Below are 18,408 nucleotides of genomic sequence, written 5' to 3' on the forward strand. Positions count from 1 at the left end.
ACTGGGGCCATTTTTTCATATACATACTTAAACACGGATGTGTGAAGGAGGTCTCGTACGGATTTTTTTTTCTCACAAGCCTATATATCATTTGGATCAGCTTTTCAGAGAAAACATATTTTAAAAAGCCAACCGGATGCTACATGGAGAGACCTGTCTAGTTTTATGTGGCCCCCACTGGCTTTTCCCCGCACCGATCCAGTTGATTGACAGGTCTCTATTTGAGTGTTCATAGACTAAATCAGCTGGGGGCCGCATCGGACTAGTCAGGTCTCTCCCTATAGTACTTGGCTGGATTTCAAACTATGTTTTATCTGAAGTGTAGCAGCTTATCAGAGACAAAAATACGTGGCTACAATCATGCAGTGTGGCTCTTATTCATGCTGCTTGTGGTTCACTCAGCACGAATCTAATTACAAGTTCCGTTTAACGAAGACGTTAGAAAGTTGCATAATTCTGCTTGTTGCAAGCTAATGAAAATAAAATGCAAGGATGTTTGTAGCCTTCCAACTTGATTAGCTTAGCAACTACCATCCATTATCTAATGTTTGCATTTCAAGTATGTATCATAGCCCAGTCCGTTGGGAGTGTTAGTTTTTCCAAGTCAGGTTACTGCAGTGTTTTATAAAAAGACCGAATATTCCACAATACAAATCATCAGAGCAAGGTGCTTACAGATAATGTATGCGGATGAGAATATTGTCTGTACGTTGTATTTAAGTATTTATTGTAAGTGGTGTTCACCACGGCATCACAATATTATGCATGGGGAATCAGTCACAAGGTAGCGAAATATAGATCTCACATGGCTGCCCTGCTACAGCTGGAGCCGGACTGGTCACGTTCACTTCAAGACTACGTCTTTGTGACACATCAGCATCCATACTGCTGCAAGGATCCTCGTGGAATGGATTTCCATGTGCATTTCCACGCGATAAGAGCGCACACTGACACTGAGCACGGCTGGGCTCCTGCACTGTCTGTGTAGACAGGGCTCTCTTGAGTGCTGTCAATCATGATGTGACAGTGCTCATTGAGGGGACATAACGGTGCATTGAGCCCTTGGCCACACCTGGGGTGCACCGAATCCCCTTCAATTGCATATGAAAAAAAAACATGTTTTTTTTCTTGCTACTAAACTACTAAAATCTGTACTACAAGTATGATTTTTATAGGGGCTAAGTCTCATAAACGCCAGTATGAGTGGTTTAAATAGGGTTTGGGGCAGTGACACTAATATTTATAAAAGTTTTCATTTCCTGGCTACAAAATAAAAAAAAAATCTTACAGATGCAGAGTGGTTTCTACGGCAATTTGCCCATCACCATGTCCACCAAGGATGAGAACATACAATTCCATGAGGATTGCTATTAGAGTTGTTAATTGGCCATGCTATGTTCTCATTTATCGATCCAGACACGTCAGAATTCTGGTGTAATTTACACCAAAAATAGTCCTTCATAACTTGTGCAATATTTACTGTGTGTTTAAGACACTTTTTATGATTTTTCTGATGGGTTGTGGCCATACATGCAAAGTATGCAAAAATTGTTGCGCACCTTTTTGGCACAAAGCAAGTCAAATAATAGGTGGTGTAAACTGACTATACAACTTTAATATTAGCCAAATTAATCAAACAACATGAGACACTTTTTCGAGGTGGCACAATTAATAGTATCTAGTGTAAGTTTTGACTAAGAGAGAGACAGTTTTGATAAATCTGCCCCACCATGTTCTTCTTGTTTCTGTTCCATAAAGGGAAAAGCTCTTACTGTATATGTTAAACATAGAATCACATAACAAATGCCTGTGATGGATTCCATACTGTGGCATCCAAAATCTATAGGCTGCCATGCTAAAAAGAAGTATGGCAAAAACAAAGAAATCCAGCATTCACACAAAAAATAGGTAAGTATATTAAAACACGACTTTATTCGCGACCATTGTTAAAAATCACAAGGAACACATATAGGGGAAGTGAACAACACAGGTGTATGCGTTTCGAGCTTAACCGCTCTTAGTCCTGACGGTGCGGCTGCGGGATTTCTTTGTTTTTGTCATATCTTACCCAGGAGCCGGTCTGACGTCTCCGCGTACCAAACCCTAATCGAGGCATTTTCTACACTTGGCGAGCCGATATACATTTTTCTTTTTCCTTTTCTAAAAAAAAGTATACGGTGCGTTAAACTGGACTCATGGGAAGGAACAGTATAGACTACTCTGCTATTTCATAACTATTTCTGCAATATACTAGGACACTCATTAGGTCTCTGTCTGACTAATGGAGCTCTATGCACACAGTTACAAAGTATTTCAGGAGCTTTCTTAGTGTGCACACTAATTGCAACCAAAAAGCGCGATGTGAACAGACCACAAAGCAGTAATGCTGATGACTTTGGCGCCATGCTGCCTAAACATCTACAAGGACTTTATGAAAGTTTCTACACTGAGACAACAAATACAACTATCAGAGTGAATAAAACCTACTATATAGAACTAGACTAGAGTGTCTTTCTGCTGGATGTGATGCTTTCTTGCAACAAAACATATAGCGCTTCGAAAAAGTATTGATACCCCGTGAACTTTTCCACATTACACTCACAAACTTAAATGTATTTTATTGGAATTGTATGTGATGTACCAACACAAAGTAGCACGTATTTGTGAAGCGTAAAGGAAATGATACATGGTTTTCTAATTATTTTAAAAATGTAAATCTGAAAATTGTGACATGCATTTGTATTCAGCCCCAGTTGTCTGACACCCCTATATAAAATCCTGAGTGACCAATTGCCCCCAGAAGTCACATAATTAGTAAATTGAGTCCTATTACCTATGTGTAATTTCTCCTCAGTATAACTATAGCTGTTCTGTGAAGACCTCAGAGGTTTGTTTGGGAACATTAGGGATCAAACAGTATCATGAAAACAAAGGAACACACCAGACAGGTGGGGGATAAATCTGAGAAGCGTAAAGCAGGGTTAGGTTTTAAAAAAATAGCAGAACCTCTGAACATTTCATGGAGCACTCACCCACCTAAACTGATATTCCAAGCAAGGAGAGCACCAATTGGAAGAGCAGCCAATAGGCCCATAGTCACTCTCTGCAGAGATCCACAGCTCAGGAGGGAGATCCTGTCCACAGGACAACTATTAGTCGTATACTCCACAAATATGGCCTCTATGGAAGAGTGGCAAGAAGAAAGCCACTTTTGAAAACAAGCCATATGAAGTTCCATTTGCAGTTTGCAAAAAGCCTGCATATACACAGTATGTGGAAGAAGGTTCTATGGTCAGATGAGACGAAAGTAGAACTTTTTAAGCTAAGCGCAAAACGCTATGTATGGTGGAAAACTAACACTGCACATCACCCTGAAAACACCATCATCAAACATGATGGTGGCACTATCATGCTGTAGGGATGCTTTTCTTCAGCAGGGGCTGGAAAGCTGGTGAGAGTTGATGGGAAGATTGATGGAGCTAAATATAGGACAATTCTGGAGGACAACCTGTTAGAGACTGCAAAAGACTTGAGACTGGGGCGTAGGCTCACCTACCAGCAGCACAACAATGGAATGATTTAGATCAAAGCATATTCATGTGTTTGAGTGGCCCAGTTAAAGTCCAGACCTAAATCCCCATGAGAATCTTTGGCAAGACTTGAAAATTGCTATTCACAATATGGAAAAGTTCACAGGGCGTGAATACTTTTTCAAGGCTCTGCATCGGATATGATTTATAAAGGAATCATAGGAATTCATGAAAATCCTAAACACACAGCCATATACCAGGCACCAATATAAAGCTGAACTTCGCCTTCAGCAATCTATCAGGCTTGCAATGCCAAAACACTAGTTTCTTTTGTTCCTAGCTCTAATAGATTATAAAGGTGAGGCTTTACCACACAAAACCTTGGATTTTCACAATATTAATGGTATGGGTACATGACACAACAATACAAAGGCTGGCATGGGTCAGGTACCTCCCATGGTGCCATAATAGACATGATGTGCTGTTTTATACTAGGACAGGCCTGACAGAACTAATTGTGTGCACTTCTAAACAAAGCAGCCATGTTTCTTATAGAGATAACAGGCAAATCCTTAGCAGCAGAAATTCACTGGCGAGTACAATGCAAGCAAATAGATTGCATCATGTGTCTATTGAGTGATGGGTAAGTTATTAATCCATAAATCTATAGCTTTTAAAGCTAAATCTCCACTGAATAACTTTTCATCTTGACTTTACCAAACAAAAATATACAATAAAGCTAAACTGTGCACATGGAAAAGCACTACAAATGCTACTGATGTCATAAATCAATATCACAGTCATCAGAAACAGTTCAACAATTATTCTCCAATTTATAAATTATCTACATTCTGCCTGCAAAATGATTTATGAGCTTGCAAATCAGTGATCTAATGTTATATTTATTGCTAGAAGACGTCACATTTTCCACACTATCCAAACACCGCTCTAAAGGTCCTAATAGCAATCTGGATACCAAAGTGCTCCACAAGCTCAACACAATACTTCAATGCACTGTGTAGTGAAACGTCATTGTCAGAAGATGAACACTGGAAGGGAGACATGCCAGCACTTATAGCGTACCTGTGCTTTTTACACAAAACCTATGTAAGAGTAAAACCTATATGGCCTGCATGCTTCACAAGTTAAAACTGTTTCTAGTGTCCATATTAACGTAGTAAATCAAGCGGCTGTCCATACTTTGTAACTTACCATCCACTTTTTTGAGTGGCTGGGTCCTCCTCATCAGCATTCTGCTAGTACTACAGGAGCTGAACTACCTCTCCTTCATTTTCCAGTGTACACTGCACTTGCCTGTTAGTGTCCAATGGTTGCCTGCTAGCGCCCAATGGTTGCCTGCCCGCCAGCGCCCAATGGTTGCTTGCCCGCTAGTGCCCAATGTTTGCTTGCCCGCTAGTGCCCAATGGTTGCCTGCCTGCTAGCACCAAATGGTTGCCTGCCTGCTAGCGCCCAATGGTTGCCTGCCCGCTAGCGCCCAATGGTTGCTTGCCCGCTAGTGCCCAATGGTTGCCTGCCCACTAGCGTCCAATGGTTGCTTGCCCGCTAGTGCCCAATGGTTGCCTGCCCGCTAGCGTCCAATGGTTGCCTGCCCGCTAGCGTCCAATGGTTGCTAGCCCGCTAGTGCCCAATGGTTGCCTGCCCGCTAGCGTCCAATGGTTGCCTGCCCGCTAGCGCCCAATGGTTGCTTGCCCGCTAGTGCCCAATGGTTGCCTGCCCACTAGCGTCCAATGGTTGCTTGCCCGCTAGTGCCCAATGGTTGCCTGCCCGCTAGTGCCCAATGGTTGCCTGCCTGCTAGCACCAAATGGTTGCCTGCCTGCTAGCGCCCAATGGTTGCCTGCCTGCTAGCGCCCAATGGTTGCCTGCCTGCTAGCGCCCAATGGTTGCCTGCCTGCTAGTGCCCAATGGTTGCCTGCCTGAACTAAAAAGCAGCCTCTTTATATTTAGCTGGACAGTATAACAGTAGTAGAGAGACCGACAACTTGTCACACTGCCTGAAATCAGTCTGGGTGTCTCTGCTGCCGGAGTTGGATTACATTTGACAGTGCTAGTTAGAAAGAAGGGAGACACCAAGGCGCCAATTCATCAAGACCTGTGATGTTCATGCCGGTCTTGAAAGGGGATGTGCTGGAGTGAGAAGCACCTGATTCATTATGGGGCACACATGTTGAAGAGTCATGTCCCCCTTACAACAGGAAACTTTATAGGGGTATAATCTCCCTTAATCAAACTCACCCAATGAGATATGCACGATCACAATTAAGGTAAGTGGATATAATGCAAATATCACTAATTTGAAGGCTCAGATGGGCCCACTGGGGGACTTGATGGACTCTTGTGCCTGAATAGAACCCTCCACAAAGCATCGGGCAACCTGCTGGTGTCAGCTCTATTTTAAGCTGAAAACTATAGCAGGGAACAAATCGCTCCCTGTGCCGCAATACCTGTACATGCCACTGGCCTATCAGAGGCCAGCAGCAGGTGACACCAGGGGCCGACACATGTATCACAATGACGTCAATGCATTGCATCACCTGTGCCACAAAAGTACTTATCATAGGAGTGGGGACAGGTGAGAGAAATGTTTTTTTTTTTTTTATTGCCACATAAAGTGTGCCACAGAGTGGGACATTATACTGTATGGTGGCCACAAAGGGGAATATTATACTAAATGGGGTCCAGAATGGGGGAAATTATACTCTATGGTATATGCTGTATGGTGACCACAGAGGAGGACATTGTACTGTATGGGAACCACAGAGAAAGACATTATACCGTAAAAGGGCCAGAATGGGGGACATTATAATGAATGGTGACCACAAAGGGGTATATTATACTAAATGGGGTCCAGAATGGGGGAAATTATACTCTATGGTGTATGCCACAGAGAAAGACATTATACAGTAAAAGGGCCAGAATGGGGGACATTATACTGTATGGAGGCAACAAATGGGGACATTATACTATATCAGGCCACAGAGGGGACATTAAACTGTATAGGGACATTATTACTATACTGGGATCAAATTGAGGGATATTATTATTGTATGGGGGCCACAGAGGGGGGACATTATATTACATTATTACTATATTGGGGATAGAATGCTTAACATTATTCTGTATGGAGAAAATTGGGAAACATTATTACTGTACGGGGCCACAAGGGAGGACTTAATGTATGATGCTATAATGGGAATATTAATAATGTCACCATTGTGGCCCCATACATTAACAATGCCCACCTTGTAGCCTCATACATTATTAATTATTAAATATATGGGGCCACAATTTTTGATGTTCCAACTGTATCGATGTATAAAAGGTGGATGTAATTACTGTATGGGGGCAGAAAAGGTGTACATTACTACTGTTTTGGTGCAACTTGGGAGCAGCATTAATGCTGTATTAGAGCAAAAATACAGACATTACTACTGTATGGGGGCAAAAAGAGGAATTTTGTTATAGTAAGAGGGCCACAGAGGAGGACATTGATACTGTGAGGGGATCACAAAGTGGGAACATCAGTAATGTAAATTATTTTATTTTTGCGGATATGGTTACTGTGGGGGGATCAAAAAGGGAGGTACGCTTATTCTACAGGACAGCACTGTGGTACTTCCCTTCTTCATCTGGCGCAGTGTAAAAGTAGGAAAAAAAATTGTGACGGTGCCCTAAAAGCGAATAGCCATAGATGTTTGTGTACTACATTCTGTAGAGACATGTGATGCCTGGAAGAAGTTATAGCAATCTGAAATGGATGAAGGAAAAAAGTGAAAATTAATTACTTCAATTAGAGACATCGCCGAAGACGCTGAATTTACCAGAACACGCTCATTATATACTGTCCTATGTATAACTGTCACTGGTGATCACTGGATTTACATGAGCACTTTCACTATGTGTTATATACTGTCTACAGAGCCCCTATGTATAACTGTCACTGGTGATCACTGGATTTATATGAGCACTTACACTGTGCCTTATATACTGTCTACAGAGCTCCTATGTATAACTGTCACTGGTGATCACTGGATTTACATGAGCACTTTCACTATGTGTTATATACTGTCTACAGAGCCCCTATGTATAACTGTCACTGGTGATCATTGGATTTATATGAGCACTTACACTATGCCTTATATACTGTCTACAGAGCTCCTATGTATAACTGTCACTGGTGATCACTGGATTTACATGAGCACTTACACTATGCCTTATATACTGTCTACAGAGCTCCTATGTATAACTGTCACTAGTGATCACTGGATTTGCATGAGCACTTTCACTATGCATTATATACTGTCTACAGAGCCCCTATGTATAACTGTCACTGGTGATCATTGGATTTATATGAGCACTTACACTATGCCTTATATACTGTCTACAGAGCTCCTATGTATAACTGTCACTGGTGATCACTGGATTTACATGAGCACTTACACTATGCCTTATATACTGTCTACAGAGCTCCTATGTATAACTGTCACTAGTGATCACTGGATTTGCATGAGCACTTTCACTATGCATTATATACTGTCTACAGAGCCCCTATGTATAACTGTCACTGGTGATTACTGGATTTATATGAACACTTACACTATGCCTTATATACTGTCTACAGAGCTCCTATGTATAACTGTCACTGGTGATCACTGGATTTACTTGAGCACTTACACTATGCCTTATATACTGTCTACAGAGCTCCTATGTATAACTTTCACTAGTGGTAATATTAGTGTTAGTGGCTTTTGTTAATAATGAGCATTGGTGATTCGGTCACTATGTGGTGCTAATATGCAGTCCAGTCATGTTCGGATAGTATTTGTCCCTTGTATGTGTTATTACTGTTTAACCACTGCTCCATTTATTCCCTATAAAGCTGCAGAGCGCTAGGATTTTTCGTCAGCCCCATAGAGAATGAACGGTGCTGCTGTCAGGGATCCAACCTGTCACTCTATTTAAAAGGGGGTTTTTCCAACTAGTGAGTTCTAGTGGTCGGACAATCATCGAACCGAACAATAATAATAATGTTTTCACCCGTGAAATCCTTTAATACAAACCACTATAATTGTACATCACAGTTATGGTGTGGGCACAGTAGATGTGTCGGAGCCATCTATATTTTACAGTCGACAATTCGCTGTAAGGGGAATAATGTCGAAAAGGTATTTGTTTGTATCTGCAGTGTGGGCCCCTAAAGTCATTTCTAGCTGTGGACCCCAGACATCCCAGTCTGACACTGCTAGTCTGAGCATCTGTATTAGTGAAACGAGTAAGATTTACACTATTGAGCCATTAGATTTGAGATGTTCCCTAAGGCTATGTGCTCACATAGCGATCTTGTAGCGTTTTTGTGGCGTTTTTACGGCCGCGAAAATGCTTGTAAAACCGTCTGCCATGCAAAGCAATGTGAATTCGGATGTGCTGTTCACATGATGCACTAATTAGCAAGCCGAATTCGCATTGCGTTGCAAAACGCAGCATGACCATTTCTACCGCGATTACGCCGCAAATTCGCGGCCATTGAGGAACATTGAAACGCAGCAAACCTGCAGGTATATGTGGATTTGCTGCGCTTCAATTAAATTCAATGGCCACAAATTTGCGGCGTAATTGCGGTGCGTGTGGTACCCAGGATGAAGAGGAGACTACAACTCCTCTTCATCCTGGCTACTGCGCGGTGAAAAAAAATAAATGAAAAATAAAAAAAACCTGTATACCTCTCCGGTCTCCTCCATCCCGCGGTGTACTGGCAGGACCTGCAGTGACATCATTTAATCAGCTGATGGTCACACGACCGCTGACGTCAGCGGTCAGGTGATGGTCGCGTGACCATCAGCTGACTAAATTATGTCACCGCAGGTCCTGCCAGTACACCGCGGGAAGCCAAGGAGAGAGGACGCGGCCGGGAGGAGACTGGAGAGGTGAGCATACAGTTTTTTTTTATTTTCAACTTTTTAATTCTTTTTTTTTTTACTATAGATGCAGCATTTAAAGCATCTAAGTTGGTCACAAAATATAAATCCATGCCAGTTGCATGGATTTATATTGTGTGACCAACTTGTCAAGCACTTTTCCAAGTGATGCTCCAAATCGCTTGGAAAAGTGCTTGAAAAAACGCATGCGAAAAAGCATGTAAAAACGCAGAAAAAACACTTCTCCCTGGCAGAAAAAAAAGCATGTAAATCTGCATGCGTTTTTTTCTGCCAGAGAGAGGCAAAAACGCTCTGCATCAAATCTGCATCGTGGGCACTAACCCTAATACTTAATAACAGTGGGTCTTAAAGGTTAGACCTATTTAGTTAGGTCACTGGACTAATCTACTGCACTAATAAGTATATGAGCAGTACATTTAAATGCATCCATAAAAATATATACAATTTCTACTTATGTAAAATAAATCCCAAAAATATAAAATAATCAGGAATTATAAAAAAAAATAATTGTATGTCAGAGAAAGTGCAGTGGTGATTTATAAGCTTTCTCCAGTGAATGAAGATGAAGAGCAATGTTTAGGGTAAGATGACGCAGCTCCGTTAAACTTACCTGGCTCTTTCCCTGGCTGCATCCTCTCGTGCTCGCTCCTTTTCTTGCCTTTGCATCTCTATTCGAGCTTCTTGCTCTTTTCTCTTCATCAACAGCTCCTCAACACGAGCCTGGCGTTCAGCTTCTAGCACTCGTTTACGTTCCTGAGCATAAAAGACAGGAATTTTGTAGCACAAATCAACCACAGTAAACCGGGTTAATTGTAATCTAAGGATTTGACTTTTCTGTTTTTAAGACCATTTTTACCTGCACAGCTTCATCACGAGCCTGCTTTTCCTCCTGTCGACGCTGCCGTTCTTCCTGCAGCTCATTGAGTCTTTGCTCATACTCCTTTAGCTTAGCTAGGACATCATGGCGCTTGTTTTGAGCTTCTAAAGTATTGATGAAGGCAATTTCATTTACCTGTAAATTTAAGGAAATTCAGAACTGATACTTAACCTCTAAAAATCCTAAAACGCAAAAAAATAAACCGAAAAAAAAAGTATCCTGACTTCTTTTTGGATAGCACTGATCTGTGCTGTAGTTTCTTCAGTTATGGCTGCTTCCTAACTACGAGATAAGTTGTGATCAGTAACTTTTCAGTTGCATTCTGAAATCCATCTGTTTCATTATACAGCCATGATATTGTATTTGCTTTACACTCATCCATGCTTTACACTGCAGTCCTGCTTGCTCAGACCAACTGATTTATGCACTACTGATAAGGTCACGAGGAAGTCGATGTTTTACTTTACAGAACAGATGTTAAGAAAACGATTAAACCACCACTAAAATAGAGGAGGCACAAAAGACATAGAGGCAGATTCAATGATCATTTTTCTGTTGTTAAAGACGTAGATTTGTGTGCAATTATATGCGACTTTTAGGCCAGCTATGCAAACTTTTTGACAAATGGGTGGAGCTTAGCAAAAAAAAAAAAAGGTGTTGTCTTGTGCAGTCCAGCAAATTTATTATAATTTATTCTAAAAAAAGTAGAGTACACTGTGGCAGAAATGACCTCCAGTCAGTGAGCAAAGTGAATTTTTCCATGTTTGCATACAGGCAGCTGAAGGATGTTCCAAATTCATTAAGAGGATTAAGCAATTCCCCCCATTCCTATGGTTGCATTTAAAGTTTAAAGGGTCACTCCCATCTCCAAGATCCTATCCCAATATGTAGTAGGTGTAATAATACTAATAATATTAGCAAAACCTCCAATTAGAAATCTAGTATAGTTCTTCTAGTTGACTATATCACTTACAATGTGCAGGACTTTGCAGTAGCTTAGGTATCCATAATTATGACCACTCATGTAATAGCAGTTAGTTATTTGCTAGTGGTTGTAACCATGGATACCAAAGCTACTGTAATGTCCTGCCCATGGTAAGCGATAGAGCAAATCAGAAGAACTATACTACATTTCTAACTGGAGGTTTTGTTAATATTATTACACCTACTACATATTGGGATACGATCTTGGAGACGGAAATACTCTTTTAAATAAAGTTGATCTTCCAGATCTCTGTAGCTAGGACAGTCGAGATGCTAAGGCTGAGCATACTCTTTTCATATTTGAGATTAAAGGTGTTAGAAATCGCAGTTTGAAATGATCTCATCAGAATCTTATGGTTTTATGTCAGATGTAGAGGCATTGGGCCCCACATAAACATACACACCAAATACTATTCAAGCCTCCTATGTAGCGGAGATTGCTATTTTTGGTTAGTGGAAACTACACATAACTTCATGGTAAAACAGTTTTTTTATTATCATATCTTTTGTGCTACCATTACTATTATGCCAAAAAAGTATACCTTGGCCTCCTCCTCTTGAGCCTTCTTCACAATGGCTTGTAACTGAACTTCCCGCTTAAATTCGGCATGAAGCAGCTTCTCATCCATCATTTTGCGCCTCTGCTCCAGTAATTCCTCCTTCCACTTTCGCACATCCTTTTCCTAGAACACAAAAAAAATCTCCATTAGAAAAAAATAAGAAAACTGCAAAATTCATAAACATTCAATTAGGAAAAAAAAGCAGATAATTTTTACATATTTCCTGTTTAAATTCTATCAAAATGGAAACCTACTAATATGCAGAAAAATTAGAATATCCACAGAAAAAAAGGAGGGAGTAGCAGGACCAAAATCATTTACCCACCTGATACAGATAAGTCAAAAGAGAAGTCTCTTGTGCTACTTATTAGAAGCATCATTTATCATATTAATGTAATATGTATAAGGACTCATGCAGACGTCCATGGATCTCAGTCTGATCACGGACCACAATGCACAGACTGGCCAGGGGTCTCCCTACCAAAGCATGACATCTTTGTGTATTGCTATGAGGCTGCCACGCTCGGGTTGGCGGACCCGTGGCCAGTCTGTGCATTGCGGTCAATGATCAGACCGAGATCTACGGACGTCTGCATGAGCCCTAAGAATTGAAATCAGAAATGATCACTGATAAGTTAACGGATCTAAGGAGGTAAATCAATTTTAAATACTGTATTTTCCGGACTCTAAGATGCAACTTTTTATGAGATGCACCCAGGTTTAAACAGCTGAAAATAGGAAAAACATATTTCCTACTGATTAAAACTTCCCTGTTGTAAAATAGTGGTGGGGTCAATATCACTAATTTAATGCAGTAGGGTAGATTAGGGAGGTCCTAGGGCTGTGGAGTCGTTAAGCCAAACCTCCGACTCCGAATACAACGACTCCACCTCCCTCATACATGGCTCATGTTTAAGTGATAAATTTACTGTAGCACAGACTCATCTCAGCTAAAAGTCTAGACCCTTAGATCAGGAACAGGACAGACATTTATAGGACATTTCAGAACTTTCCCAAATTCCTATGAAAAAAATATTCCCCACAAACTGCATTGAACTACTGTACCCAATTTATTATATATTTTAGGAGCTGGAGTCAATCCATTTTATACTCCGATTCCGACTCCACCAAAATGGACAGTGACTCCGACTCCACAGCCCTGGTTCTCCTGTTAGGCCATGGCCCCACTATCAGCATTTGGTCAGTATTCTGTCAGTATTTTTTCTCAGGAGTGGGAGCCAAAACTAAGAGTTGGTGATAAATGCAGAATTGGTGACTTGTTTCTATTATACCTATTCTCTGATTGTTCCTCATCTGATTTTCGCTCCCACTCCTAAGAAAAAATACTGACCGACTACTGACAGTGGGGCCGTGGCCTTAGTGTTTCTCACTAGCATGTGTATTATACACATATAGCTTTATAGAACGCACATACTGTATGTACAAACTCTGCCAAACACATATATAACACTGCTGCATGCACAGTACATGCCCACTCAGCTCTGCTGTGCATACACACACAGCTTTGCTACATACACGCGCACACACACACAAGAATGCTACATGCGTACATACATGCAGCTCAGCTACATCAACACACACAGCTCAACTACATTAAAAAAACACATACAGACACACCTCTGCTTCACACATACTACCACATTTTAAAGTTCTTTCCAGGCATGTGACAGATCATGTGACCTGAAAGACTCATCACTGATGCATAGGTCCATGAGTGATCGGGAAGGATGCTGTGTCAGTGTTTTCCATCATAAGAACCTGCCTATGAACTAAAAGATGCAGACACATTTTAGCAAGATTTTTTCTTGCTAAAAAGTGCGTCTTATACTTAAAAAAAATACAATATGTTGCTATGCGGTGATCAATCAAAATGCCAAGTTATGATTCTGTGAAAAACTGTGGTAGTAAAGTAAGCAAACCAGTCTGGCTGAACTCAAATGTCTAGCTTGTTGCGTGGCTAGTTTTTACCCCTGGCACACGATGGATAAGTGTTATGGAGGTGATAGCAAAACACAGTTCTTTATTCCATGTGTTTCTCCTCGGAAAAAGGACAAATCAGGCAAAACAGAATGATTTGCGGCATAGGTGGTGCGATCAGATGGAGTGATAAGTGTACAAAATGGGCATCAAAAGGTCAGATCGCACAAAACAAGGACTGCATTCCAGTCTACATCTTGGGCCACACTTCTGCAAAAAAAAAAAGCCCAATTATCCTTTTCACCTGGAAAAAAATCTATACTCACTCTTTCCAGAAGTTTCTGAACCTTAAGAGCTTTCTCTTCTTGCAGCTTCTCTCTCAGCTGTTGTGCTTTTCGTTGTTTCTCTTCATGCTTCTTTTTGGATTCAGCAATTGTTCTACAAAAGGTAAAGACAATTGTGATCTATAATCTATAGCCTGTAAGCAGACTGATAAAGAGCACCCCCTACAAGGAATATATTAATATCTAAAATGCACAACCACTCACGGTGTGTGTATATATATATATATTTATATTTAATTTTCATTAATATTCATTAATATTTAATTTTCATTGACCCGATTGTGTCATATATATATATATATATGTATGTATAGTATAGACCAAAAGTTTGGACACACCTTCTCATTTAAAGATTTTTCTGTATTTTCAGGACTTTGAAAATTTTACATTCACACTGAAGGCATCAAAACTATGAATTAACACATGTGGAATTATATACTCAGCAAAAAAGTGTGAAACAACTGAAAATATGTCTTATATTCTAGGTTCTTCAAAGTAGCCACCTTTTGCTTTGATGACTGCTTTAAATGAGAAGGTGTGTCCAAACTTTTGGTCTGTACTGTATGTATGTATGTATATATATATATATATATATATATATATATATATATATATATGCATGTTCCGTCCGAGTACGCTCGGGCCGAGCACCGAGTATTTATAGCTGCTCGGTGATATGGTTGAATCGCTCCCGTGTGCATGATTTGCAACTGTTTGACAGCATTATTACATGGGAGGAATGTCTATTTCTTACACATTCCTCAGATGTAATAAAGCTGCCAAACAGTTGCAAATCATGCACACGGGAGCGATTTAACCTTATCACCGAGCAGCTATAAATACTCGGAGCTCGGCCGGAGCATACTCGGACAGAACATACTCGCTCAACACTAGTAATCTTCTCTGATGAGTCTAATTTTCAGCTTTGCCCAACACCTGGTCGTCTAATGGTAAGACGGAGACCTGGAGAGGCATATAAGCCACAGTGTCTTGCATCCACTGTGAAATTTGATGGAGGATCCGTGATGATCTGGGGATGCTTCAGCAAGGCTGGAATTGGGCAGGTTAATCTTTGCGAAGGACGTATGAATCAAGCCGCATACAAGGATATCCTTGAAAAACACTTGCTTCCTTCTGCTCAGGCAATGTTCCCCAACTCTGAGGACTGTTTTTTCCAGCAGGACAATGCCCCATGCCACACAGCTAGGTCAATCAATGTGTGGATGAAGGAGCACCACATCAAGACCCTGTCATGGCCAGCCCAATCTCCAGACCTGAACCCCATTGAAAACCTCTGGAATGTAAAGAGGAAGATGGATAGTCACAAGCCATCAAACAAAGAAGAAATGCTTACATTTTTGTGCCAGGAGTGGCATAAGGTCACCCAAAAGCAGTGTGAAAGACTGGTGGAAAGCATGCCAAGACGCATGAAAGCTGCGATTAAAAATCATGGTTATTCCACCAAATATTGATTTCTGAACTCTTCCTGAGTTAAACCATGAGTATTGTTGTTTCTAAATGAATAAGAACTTGTTTTCTTTGCATTATTTGAGGTCTGAAAGCACTATGTCTTTTTATTATTTTGACGATTTCTCATTTGCTGCAAATAAATACAAAATTTTTAGCTTTGAATTTCGGAGACATGTTATCAGTAGTTTAAAGAATAAAACACCAATGTACATTTTACTCAAAAATATACCTATAAAGAGAAAAATCTGAGAAAATGAAAATTTTGCAGTGGTGTCTTAATTTTTGCCAGAGCTGTATATGTATATATACACAGTCGGGTCAATGAACATTAAAGAACGTATGACTCTTGGAAGAAGGGAAGGAAAAAATGAAAGCGTAAAACCAAATGCTGGTCATGGCGTGAAGGGGATAAAGAGGTATTCTCATCTTAAGACATTAATGGCATATCTACAGACTATGTTATAAATGTCTAATGGATTGCAAGTCCCAAGTTATACAAAAGAAATGTTCCTTTTTATCAGGAAAAAAAAAATGTGTATCTTTCATTACATGGGCTGAACACCAGTGCATTGTAATTGAGACTGGGGGCACTTTTACCACATTCAATTCTGTAAAGTCACACACATTCATGTATGAGGACATTTTTTTTGTGTGGGACGAGTGGAAGCTTTGAATGACACCGCTGATTTTCCCATACAATGTACTGAAAATTAGGATAAAATATTCCAAGTGCAGGAAAATAGTGAAAAAAAAGCAATTCAAATTGTTTTTTGAGTTTTGCTTTCACAGCGTTCATTCTATGGTAAAACTTTTTTATTTTTCCGTCGATGGAGCGGTGTGAATGCTTGTTTAATGCGTTTTTATTTATACCATTTTTTCTTTTTGCTATCATATGGGTTAAATAAATTAATATTTTGATAGATCAAACATTTACGGAAACGGCGATACCAAATATGCCTAAAGCGAATCTTTCAGCAGGATTTGACACCCAAACTATTTATATATGCAAGTAACTCTGATGCCTCTGTCACTACAGCTCTATTCCCCGGCCAGTGCGGCTTCCTCCTGCTCCACTGATGACTTATTTGCAAATCAATTCAAAGGCGGATTTCTCAGTAATGAAGGAACGGACTGGCCATATAAAAGTATTGCTAGACTTGTATTTGAAAGAGCTACATGCACATATAAATAGTTTGGGGGGTACAACCTTGCTCAGATTCCTTTTCATTTTTATTTATTTTAATTCTAAAATGAACCTGTCACTTGATTCATGCTGCCCAAACCACATGCATTATGAAGCAAAGAGTATACTTTAAAGAGCTGTCTGGGGACCATAGGGAGAGACGAAACTAGTCCTGCACTATTCGGCTTTTACCAGTGGCTGGCCTTCAGAGAAGTACCAATATGGCAGTCAAGAGGGCCTTCAGCAGGCCACTAACTGCTGTGGCAAACCATTGGCGACCCGCAGTAAATGGGCACATGGAACGTGCCAGATATCAAAGACAGAAAGAGGAATATAAGGGGTTAACCGTAGTGATCAGAGCTTTTAGTTCTGATCTCTGCTGTTACATGCAGAGTATGGTGGGGTCAGCTCCATAGACCTGCACCTGGCATGTGTACACATACAGTGCCTACAAGTAGTATTCAACCCCCTGCAGATTTAGCTGGTTTGATAAGATGCAAATAAGTTAGAGCCTTCAAACTGCAAACGAGAGTAGGTTTTATGAACAGAAGCATAAATCTTACAAACCAAAAAGTTATGTTGCTCAGTTGAATTTTATTAAATTTTAAACATAAAAGTGTGGGTCAATTATTATACAACCCCTATGTTTAATATTTTGTGGAATAACCCTTGTTTGCAATTACAGCTAATAATCGTCTTTTATAAGACCTGATCAGGCCGGCACAGGTCTGTGGAGTTATCTTGGCCCACTCCTCCATGCAGATCTTCTCCAAGTTATCTAGGTTCTTTGGGTGTCTCATGTGGACTTTATTCTTGAGCTCCTTCCACAAGTTTTCAATTGGGTTAAGGTCAGGAGACTGACTAGGCCACTCCAACACCTTGACTTTTTCCCTCTTGAACCAGGCCTTGGTTTTCTTGGCTGTGTGCTTTGGGTCGTTGTCTTGTTGGAAGATGAAATTACGACCCATCTTAAGATCCTTGATGGAGGAGGGGAGGTTCTCGGCCAAAATCTCCAGGTAGGCCGTGCTATCCATCTTCCCATTGATGCGGACCAGATGGCCAGGCCCCTTGGCTGAGAAACAGCCCCACAGCATGATGCTGCCACCACCATGCTTGACTGTAGGGATGGTATTCTTGGGGTCGTATGCAGTGCCATCGAGTCTCCAAACGTCACGTGTGTGGTTGGCACCAAAGATCTCGATCTTGGTCTCATCAGACCATAGAACCTTGAACCAGTCTGTCTCAGAGTCCTCCAAGTGATCATGAGCAAACTGTAGACGAGCCTTGACATGACGCTTTGAAAGTAAAGGTACCTTACGGGCTCATCTGGAACGGAGACCATTGCGGTGGAGTACGTTACTTATGGTATTGACTGAAACCAATGTCCCCACTGCCATGAGATCTTCCCGGAGCTCCTTCCTTGTTGTCCTTGGGTTAGCCTTGACTCTTCGGACAAGCCTGGCCTCGGCACGGGAGGACACTTTCAAAGGCGGTCCAGGCCGTGGAAGGCTAACAGTAGTTCCATAAGCCTTCCACTTACGGATGATGCTCCCAACAGTGGAGACAG

The 18,408-nt window shown here is 40.9% G+C and overlaps 1 protein-coding gene across 4 annotated transcripts in view; it reads right to left on the reverse strand.

Annotated features, from left to right (window-relative positions):
• Positions 1 to 18,408, reverse strand: part of SCAPER (S-phase cyclin A associated protein in the ER) — a 408,076-nt gene that overhangs the window by 279,701 nt on the left and 109,967 nt on the right. For all 4 annotated transcript variants that reach the window (XR_012251257.1, XM_073652665.1, XM_073652664.1 and 1 more), the window contains exons 13-16: positions 14,171 to 14,282; positions 11,889 to 12,029; positions 10,342 to 10,497; positions 10,096 to 10,238 (exon numbers count right to left, since the gene is read on the reverse strand). Coding sequence is in view for 3 of the 4 variants with exons in the window: in XM_073652665.1 (XP_073508766.1) it covers positions 10,096 to 10,238; positions 10,342 to 10,497; positions 11,889 to 12,029; positions 14,171 to 14,282 (552 nt within the window). In the remaining variant the exon portion in view is untranslated. The remainder of the gene's footprint in view (positions 1 to 10,095; positions 10,239 to 10,341; positions 10,498 to 11,888; positions 12,030 to 14,170; positions 14,283 to 18,408) is intronic.

The sequence above is a fragment of the Phyllobates terribilis genome, unplaced genomic scaffold (assembly GCF_046119375.1).
Source record: "Phyllobates terribilis strain yellow unplaced genomic scaffold, ASM4611937v1 Scaffold_11__3_contigs__length_659146591, whole genome shotgun sequence".
In the NCBI taxonomy this organism is placed as follows: Eukaryota; Metazoa; Chordata; class Amphibia; order Anura; family Dendrobatidae; genus Phyllobates; species Phyllobates terribilis.